This window comes from Argopecten irradians, chromosome 14, assembly GCF_041381155.1.
Source record: "Argopecten irradians isolate NY chromosome 14, Ai_NY, whole genome shotgun sequence".
Lineage (NCBI taxonomy): Eukaryota > Metazoa > Mollusca > Bivalvia > Pectinida > Pectinidae > Argopecten > Argopecten irradians.
In genome coordinates, this window is record NC_091147.1 from 15,583,811 (window position 1) to 15,594,317 (window position 10,507).

General features: G+C 33.5%; 1 protein-coding gene across 1 annotated transcript; it reads left to right on the forward strand.

The window, feature by feature from the left end:
* Positions 1-5,805: 5,805 nt before the first annotated feature.
* On the forward strand, positions 5,806-9,037 carry LOC138306913 (tubulin beta chain). Its single transcript, XM_069247482.1, has 4 exons — positions 5,806-5,964; positions 7,247-7,355; positions 7,511-7,866; positions 8,035-9,037. Exons 1-4 carry the CDS (start codon positions 5,908-5,910, stop codon positions 8,848-8,850), a joined length of 1,338 nt encoding a protein of 445 aa, XP_069103583.1. The 5' UTR covers positions 5,806-5,907; the 3' UTR covers positions 8,851-9,037.
* Positions 9,038-10,507: the final 1,470 nt, after the last annotated feature.

A 10,507-nucleotide genomic window follows, 5' to 3' on the forward strand; every position in this document is an offset into this window, starting at 1 on the left:
TTAACCAATCCATCAATCAAATCAATTTACCAATCAATCAGATCAATTTACCAATCAATCAATCAGCTCAATTTACCAAACCATCAGATTCATTTACCAATCCATCAATCAGATCAATTAACCAATCAATCAGATCAATTTACCAATCAATCAGATCAATTTACCAATCAATCAGATCTATTTACCAATCCATCAATCAGATCAATTAACCAATCAATCAGATCAATTTACCAATCAATCAATCAGCTCAATTTACCAAACCATCAGATTCATTTACCAATCCATCAATCAGATCAATTAACCAATCAATCAGATCAATTTACCAATCAATCAGATCAAATTAACAAACCATGAGATCCATTAACCAATCCATCAATCTGATCAATTATAATTTACCAATCAATCAGATCAATTAACCAATCAATCAGATCAATTTACCAATCAATCAATCAGGTCAATTTACCATATCATCAGATCAATTTACCAATCCATCAGATCAAATTACCAAACCATCAGATCCATTTACCAATCAATCAGATCAATTTACCAATCAATCAATCAGGTCAATTTACCAAACCATCAGATCCGTTAACCAATCCATCAATCAGACTATCTAATCAATCATTCAATCAGATAAATCAATCAGTTAACACAAGATTAATCTCATATTTGTCACAGTTGACCCATTCTAAAAGTAGTAAATTTAATGTCATTTTATACAGACTTCTTTCTTACATTCATCGAACATGTAGCCTGCTACATACATATTTTTTTGTATGTTTGTTTTGTAAAATCTATACTCAACTTGTGGAATAATCAATTTACTTTTGATAATAATCCTTTATGGTTAAAACATGTCATCAAATTACGATTACATGACCAGTACTTACAGAACTGGGAGAGTGATGTGAATAACTCCTCTAAATCTATATGTTATAGAATTTTTAAAAATGCACTTAGTTTGGAAAAATATTTAGATATTTTAGATGATAGAGACTGAATAACATTGTGTATAATTCGTACAACTAACCATAAATTTATCGTTGAAACAGGCCGATGACAACAGATTTTATACTCTGAAAAAAATGTCAACATTGTAATAGTCGATCAGCAAATTGGCGATGAATTCCATTATATATTAGAATGTAGTACCTTATCCGCCCAAAGAACTATGTATACTGATCAATATTTTTGGCTACGGCCAATCTTATAAAGGCCAATGAAATAATGAACTCTACTAACATAAAAACATTTGGATGATTAACAATATTATTTGTTCTCCTAAGCTCATGTTATTAATATAAATGATTACTGCTGTATACCTTTATCGAATACTAATGATTGTATATAATATTGTAAATATGTTTTCTCTGTACATTTATTACGAAAAAGAGAAATAAAATGAATTTGAATTTGAATCATTCAATCAGACAAATCATTCAATTAGATCAATCATTCAATCAGATCGGTCATTCAAAATTCAATGAAATCAATAAATCAATCAATCATTTTTAGATTGTGTATACATTTTAACTGAAATCTTTCCTCGGTATATTATTTTATTTCAATCCAAAACAAATCATTTTGAACCGGTCTTTAGTTCCTAGTTACTTATCATGTAATAAAATTGCCTCAAAATAGTCGAAGCTAAACTGACGGCATGTGCCATTTTCCTATTATAGGCATAAAGTTTGTAAGTAAATTAATTTGAATTATTAATTTGTATCAGTGTAGATAAAAGAACGTGTATCAATGTACATGTATTAACAAGGAAAAGAAGGAAAATAAGCGATGTCTCATATAAGTTTACTGTATGTAAGTTTTATTAATGTCAATTTTAATAATTGATACATGTACATATATTTCATATGTGTTTGCTTCGGACTTCAAAACTCATGTTTATCCTGCTGGTTAAAAAAAACCAATAAAAATTTCCAAATTGTACTTCTACATGTACTAAGTTCTTAAAATGTATTTATAACTTTCAATTCACTCTTGTAATAACATAGAGTCTGTTCAATTTCATTTTAATAGGTTGGAAAATTGACATTCTAATTGTAACCATCGCTCTCTCGATCAACCTGTCACAACCAAGCTAGTATTACATGTTTACAAAGACGTTACGTCGCTTTATATTTTCTTTCGAAATTATTTTAATTAAAGATGCTCCACCGCTGACAAATGTACTTTCTCTATCAAAATCAGGAACAGATGAATAAGTATTTTTCTTCAATTACAAAAGCTACTTACTTTACACTTTAACCACCATTGAGAAATTTGAGCTTCAAATTTAACTTCAATATAATAAATTATTGCATTCCGAAAAAAGAATCATGGCACTATGTCGTATATGAAATAAAGTACTGATTGCGCATGCACCAAAACAAAATAAATTATATTATGTTCTGTGTTACTTAGTCATATATATATACACGATTATACGTCAATTATTGTTCATGATGAGTATCGTCGTATGTTCTGTCGGCGATGGCGCATTTTTAAATCACACAGAACTTCAGACAACAAAGGAAGTAACTCTAGTAAAATATAGTCTTTCATGTATAGCTATGGCATCCTGATTGTGAATGATTTTTTTTCCTTATTGATAAAGTAAATTTTTAAGCCAATAAAAATGCTCGTAACAAGCAACATTGAATTATTACAGAATAAACAAATATGAAACGTGACAAACAAAATAATATATTGTGAAATATGGAATTGTCACACTCAATTAACAAATCCATTGGAGGTTGTAATAAAAATCCCTGAGGTGAACCAGCTTGTCTTAGGTGATAAAATCAATATCTGATTCATAGAGCCAATCAATAGACTACTTATACCTGCCATACATATAATTAGCCAACGTGTAGTATTACAAGCGAGAAATATCGATCTCTTATATAATATATACGTGTATATACACATACACCTGGGCCAATATTGAAAACATAAGTAGATTTTGTTAAGGAGTTTGCCTCAGGCACATTCTGCCAAGATCGAATTTTCTAGCCGAGTCGTCATTTAAATCCCCTTAAAGCCGGATTACGTAGATTTTTAATCGTGTATTAGCAACAAACTAATTATGGAGTTTTCAAAATAGCTCGTTGGTAATAAACGTGGCTGGAATAAGTGAGTAAGGCCACATGCTTTTAACGCACGTGTACATGCTTAGTCTTGTATATGAGGATCGATCAAATGATTAACACAAGTGATAATTGGCTATTCTGGTGGACAGTGGGCAGTAATTAAATACGACCTCCGGATATTCGCCCGACCGGGTCCGGGCACTACCATGACAATACGGGCTAATTCTAATATTACTTCGGGTTAATTCGCCCAATACCTGTAATTAATTGATAAATTGATAATAATTAAGGAAATATGACATTTCTTCCTCGGGATGAATAACTTAAAAGAATAATTTATTTTATAATTTATGAAATCTCACACGTTCGTCAGGTTTAGACATGAATTTCAGAATTTAGCTACAAGGACTAAATATTATCATAAAATTATGTCGATGTGTCATGATTGAGACTAAACATTGGAGTGTCTGTTTTAGTTGATTAAATTTTACAGTGTTTTGATATCAAATACATTTTGTATTCGCATCAGTGGCGAATCCAGACATTTGGGAGAGGAGCTTCAGGAACAAACCATCAACCCATCCCCTCTCTCACTCTCATAATTTGCTTTGAAATGATGAATATTCATAATGTTCACCTCAACTTTTACAATAATGGAATCAGAAAACATCGTAAGGAAATGTAGACTCCGTCCCCTTCGTCCTGTACATGTCTATATGCTGTATATATTATAAATGAAACACAAACTTGATCTCTCAACAAAAAATAACTTACAGGTAGCAATTTTCGACTATCTATGTAACTAAATGTATAGTATTTTTTTTATTATTATTTTTTTTGAGGGGGGATGTTTAATCCTTAATAAGGCTTTTTTCTCAATTTGTCATTGGGTAATATACAGAATGTACACGTGTACAGTTCAGAGTGCGTGTGCACAAATTGAAAATCAATTCTCTTGTCTGTCGACCACATTGAACACTATACAAAAGTGGTAAATTAAATCATGGAGGTCGTTTTGTCCTATACTGAAAGGGCTTTGTTGTTCCTTATAAAGTATGTATACGGTATACAATTCGCCGGTGTTCGGTTATTCTTATATGCAGGAACAAACATGAAACGTAAAAGTTCGATTTAAAATATTTATATAGTAGAACCATTGTAGTTTTTACCCTAGGAGCGGTGCGGCACATTAAAATGTGACTAGTCATACAGCCCATTTAAATTCCTTTGTGATCTATAAAGATAATACGTCAGTTTTTAGTTTCAATTCTGATTGTAGCTAATAAAAAGATATGAGTGACATCCAAAACTAAATGAAGAAATCTTGGGTTTATTACGATGTTCTATAAATGATAAATGATATAGGTTGGGTTATGTTGTTGTAATGTTATGGGGAGACACACTAGGGACTATGGGCAATTGTACGGAAACGTCAAATAACCAATGCTTACATATAATGGTATTGATAACCCCAGACAATTTAAGTAGTTTAGAGACGGCGTTCGTGTGTAGGGGGTGAGGGAGGGGACCGGGGGTCAAATACGAAACAAAGTTTTCTTCGAAATGTTTGCATAGTAATGACCTGATATGTCCCAATTTTGTTGAGAAAACTGATTAATCAGAAAATATGGTATATGATAATTACAGGGTAGACAATTAGGGACTCTGAAATACATGATCACAATTATATATATATATATATATATATATATATATAGCATTATATGTACACGAGAGGTTCTCGTGTAGTGTAAAGGGCCATACATTATAGCTGTATGTCGAAATAAGAGAGGTAGGAGTAAGATATCATAATTAGAGAATAAACAAGAGACTTTGGGATGGGCTCCATGCATAATAAACAAGACATTCCAAGAAAGAGTTTCGTCAGCATTGTTAATTTGTATTCCTGATATAAATCTACGGTGAACCATTCTATCAATATTCTTACTGTGGTATAAATAATTGATCACAGTAAGATGTCTTGCTAACAACATTATCGGAATTATAAGGGGGGATGTAATCTATAAGGTATATCATTAATAAAGCTGGACAGGGAACCATCTTGATTAAAATTATATGAATTACTCATGTATTTTCATTCGGAAAACATTAGAGAAATGTTATCCGAGAATTACAAATGTTTTCATTTTACCTATATGAATTTATTGGATTTGTGTGACATGTATATAGACGGGTATATAACAAACTTGTAGTAAACAATGCACATATACATTTTTTTATCTAATTTCTATAATACTGAACACGTGCGGTTTTTTTTTCAATTAAATGAATTCCACTTAAAATTACAATGTCAGCAGTTCAAATCATCAAGGCTAGACTAGGATGGCAGTGTATCATGTAAACAATGTTTGTTTACTAGGTATATTTCACCAAGAATTATCGTTATTGTTACATAATTGACCGTTGGTAACTACAGATCTGAAAGTTATTGTGGAAGTGTTTGTTGACAACACAACATAGCAACAGCGGATGACTACTTTTCCTACACCTTCACTATAAATAGATATATTTATTAGAAATTATTTTTTTCAAAAATGAAAGTAAAAAATTCAATTTGTAATTTTAAATTAAAGTTTATGTTTATTTATAAAAATCAACCTTTGATTAATTAATTTTAGTAAAGGTTAAGTAGAAAAATAATCCCTCGTGTGTCAATCAACCAATGAGAGCGCTTCGTCACGGCGGATGGATAAATTGTGCTCTCGCTAAACGAGTTTAAATACCACATGCTCTCAATTTATCAGACAGACGTCTACTTTTCTCACGGGTGTTGGAGAGAACGCACACACACTAAATCAAAATGAGGGAAATCGTACATATGCAGGCTGGCCAGTGCGGCAACCAGATTGGAGCTAAAGTGAGTATAATCTATTTTCACACGAAGTGATAAGATATCAGTAAGCATGTCGTCTGTCAATTTTGGCGATTACTTGTAACCGATCATACATGTACCCCATTCTTATCTTGTATATTCAGTGAATGAGTGAACTGTCATGGTGTACACATGTGACGACCCCCCCCCCCCCCCCCCATTCACTTGTGTCAATGACTCATGATTACCATTTTGATGCTTAGCTGTCTGCAAATTGCACACATGTACATGGTTTTACAAGTACCTCGGTAAAAGCTACCGAATGTAAGTTCTAAGTTGATAGCAGATACATGTAGTCATTCCATGTGCTAATTTAGATTTCTGATTATAAATTGTACATATTTTTTTTTCATTTTCTATTTTTACACTACATATATATAGTTTTTTATTATGCGATCGTACCTCAATGTTTACAAATTTTGATATAATAAGCACGTTCTGATATACATGTACATGTTGACTTCAAATATATTTTCATTTTTTTAATGAATAACACATGTATATATCAATGTAACATAATTTGTATCATAAAAGTAAATATTACGTATTCCTGATTTTCTAATGAATTATTGAACAAACAAATCATGTAAAATTTGAACCTAAATTATTTTCAAATTAAGGTCACGTTGAACTTGAATTTAGGTAGCCGTTGAAACCCCTCCTGGCCGTTAGATTTTGTCTTGTTAGCTTAACCGTTTTCAGTTTGAATAAAAATAGTTTTGTTAGTTAATTTTCTTAAAACCAAGTTATTAAATCATGTTCATCAAACGAAACTGATATCACATGCTCTAAGAAAAATAAATAATTAGAAATAAATTTAATTAATCGATTAATACTTTATTATTGCATAAAGATATTTTAGCTTACTTAAGCATACAATCTTTTCACTCTGATAGCTATGTGCATGCAGACTTCAAATAAGTTTCTTTCGATTTCAAGTTTCCCCAACGGTTAGTAAAACTATACATCACACCACTGATCACTAGGCACGCACACACAATGGATTTAAATGTCCGCGGAGAAATTTTAGTTTGTGAACAATACCTACCTTTGTCGCGTCATCCGATCCTGGGTCACAGCGTTAAATCCCTGTCGCTTGTTTACAGGTGCCCCTAGCAATCAAACAGTTGATCCGTATCGGCCCAGAAAATTTCTCCCGTTAGATTAAACCTGCTTTAATGCAGCTCATATTTCTTTTGCTTAATGTTTTATCAGGTTGTACTTCTGCCAACAGCGATTTTAAAGCTTTCTTATTGATTATTTTCAGTTCTGGGAAGTTATTTCCGATGAACACGGAATTGACCCCACCGGTACATACCACGGAGATTCCGACCTTCAGTTGGAGAGAATCAACGTGTACTACAATGAAGCCACAGGTAATTATGGCATTTTATTTAATAGGAAACTAAATGAAACGAAAGAATACTTCATTAAATTATCAAAATAAAGCGGATATAGTCGTGATTATATACTTTGTTTATTTTCATTTCAACAAGATTAATATCTAATATGTAACCATTGTCTATTACAGGAGGCAAATACGTTCCCCGAGCTGTCTTGGTGGATCTGGAGCCCGGAACCATGGACTCCGTCAGATCTGGTCCTTTTGGACAAATCTTCAGACCAGACAACTTTGTGTTCGGACAGAGTGGTGCCGGAAACAACTGGGCCAAGGGACATTACACAGAAGGAGCTGAGCTCGTAGACTCTGTTCTTGATGTTGTGCGAAAAGAATCAGAAAGTTGTGATTGCCTTCAGGGATTCCAGCTTACACATTCTCTTGGTGGTGGTACCGGCTCTGGCATGGGAACACTCCTCATCTCCAAAATCCGTGAAGAATACCCAGACAGAATCATGAACACATTCTCCGTTGTACCATCACCAAAAGTAAGTTAAAGATGTCATTTGTAGTCATACTTCGCCATTATTAAACCAAAACCCAGAAAGAAAATTTGTTAAATATGATATTTCTACACGAACAAAGCCTTACTTGAGTACATTCTTACTTTTAAGCCTGCAACAAAATATTAATTAATACCTTATTTTATGTTACAGGTATCAGACACAGTTGTTGAACCATACAACGCCACCCTCTCCGTCCACCAACTTGTTGAGAACACAGACGAGACCTACTGTATCGACAACGAGGCTCTCTACGACATCTGTTTCCGTACTCTTAAACTCACCACACCCACATACGGCGATTTGAACCATCTCGTCTCCGCCACCATGTCCGGAGTCACCACCTGTCTCCGATTCCCCGGTCAACTGAACGCTGATCTCCGTAAATTGGCTGTCAACATGGTCCCCTTCCCCCGTCTCCACTTCTTCATGCCAGGTTTCGCTCCTCTTACATCTCGTGGTAGCCAGCAGTACAGGGCTCTTACCGTCCCAGAGCTGACCCAACAGATGTTCGATGCCAAGAACATGATGGCTGCCTGTGATCCTCGTCACGGACGTTATCTGACCGTCGCCGCCATGTTCCGTGGACGTATGTCCATGAAGGAGGTCGATGAACAGATGTTGAACGTCCAGAACAAGAACAGCAGCTACTTCGTTGAATGGATCCCCAACAACGTCAAGACCGCCGTCTGTGATATCCCACCACGTGGTCTTAAGATGTCTGCTACCTTCGTTGGTAACAGCACCGCCATCCAGGAGCTCTTCAAGCGTATCTCCGAGCAGTTCACCGCTATGTTCCGTCGTAAGGCTTTCTTGCATTGGTACACTGGTGAGGGTATGGACGAGATGGAGTTCACAGAGGCCGAATCCAACATGAACGACTTGGTGTCTGAGTACCAACAGTACCAGGATGCCACCGCCGAGGAGGAGGGAGAGTTCGAAGAGGAAGAAGGCGAGGAAGAGGCCTAAACGCCATCAGCATTATGAAAGACGAACACAATCAACATCAAAGAAACGAACTGAAAATCTAGCAAAACATCCGATTGGTCAAACAGGCAATAATTTGAGAAATTTTACATCTCAATCCAGTATTATATTTATTTGTTATGTTATCAATGAAATGCAACTCGAACATGCATTAAAATTGGAACAGTTATCTCTTGTTTTCTAGTCATTCTTTACTGTTCCATTAGGCCGTTTCCAGTCAATTATTATACACCATGAATGCAATGGTTTAGGTTACGACTTTTTGTCTTATGATTTATTTTTCCATAAAATATTTTTTCCTTTACGAAGTACAAATATTTCCATAATTTTAGTATATGGTTATTGACTGGAAACCCCCTTTTGTAACGGTATACTTTATACCTATTTTATCTAGTTTGATAAAGTACATAACTGTCATTATTATCAAAGTTGACCTTGGTACATTTTCATGTCACCATTCTCTTGATATCTTCCCAGAAAACAATTTATCTGGAAAATCATTTATATCCTTAAAAATATCGGTTGAACGAATTTCATAACGTTTTAAAAACATATTCAGTTGAAATCACCATTTATGATTTAAATTTTCTTTATCTTCTTCCAAGACTAATTATTTTAAATGGTTTAAGTCTGAGCACAATATGTTTGAGAATGCTTTCAACAAAAACTGACTACTGAATCAGAAATTACACATAAATAAATCCATCTTAAATGTATACTACAATCAAACTTTGTTTTCGTGGCAATTTTATCTTTTGCCCGCGAAAATTAATCTCACGAAATTGTTTTACAATAAAATCAGTTGTTTCACAGTAAAATCAATTGTTTAACAGAATTTTGGCACAATTATACATAATTGAAATTAAAGATGTCAGTGTAAAGATATAATGATATCTCATAAAATATTACAATGTATATATGTAAAGAACTTCTGAGGAAAAAGCACAAAATATATTTACTCACAAAAATCATAACGAAATGGTCGCTAATTTACATAAGTTTACAGCGTAAACAGTGAACTGTTATATTGTATTGTGATCAATAAACCACGTAGCATTAAATATGATATACATATATAATAGTTAGTTAGTTGATTTAGCCAATGTTCGGTTGTTTTCATCTGTTTCAAATGATTCTAAAATCAATGTCGCAAAGTCTGACTCTTAGTGTTAATTGAAGTCATATGTAACTGACTAAAATGTGTGACAAGCTCAGGAAAATATGTAAAACTTACAGATGATTACACTACGCTTAGATCGTATGACGCCCACGTCTTCCTTTCGAAATTATCTCAGTATTGATAAAAATTTTCTACTTTGTCCCGCATTACTGTTGGTATCCTATTATGTAATCGTGTTCGTTTTGTTTGTCTTGATAAAGGGGCAGATCGCCTCGTAAATTTGACAATTTTGTGTTGTCCACACGGTTGGAATTACTTCATTGTCCCATAAAAAAATAATAGAAATACAGTAAGGTACAACACTGAGGTTAGCATACTGGATAGGGTTACTTGTTATTATGAAAGAAAACGATTAAGAAAAATGATTTTGAAATGTTCAATTCCTGAGGATGTTGACAAAAATTAAGTAATACATAATATTTAAATACACAAATGTATCAATCAAAATATTTTATTGAA

Coding starts and splice junctions, on each gene's coding strand:
- LOC138306913 (XM_069247482.1), top strand. CDS start 5,908: ATGAGGGAAATCGTACATATGCAGGCTGGCCAGTGCGGCAACCAGATT. Junction 5,965..7,246: donor GCAACCAGATTGGAGCTAAA/GTGAGTATAATC, acceptor GATTATTTTCAG/TTCTGGGAAGTTATTTCCGA. Junction 7,867..8,034: donor CCGTTGTACCATCACCAAAA/GTAAGTTAAAGA, acceptor TTTATGTTACAG/GTATCAGACACAGTTGTTGA.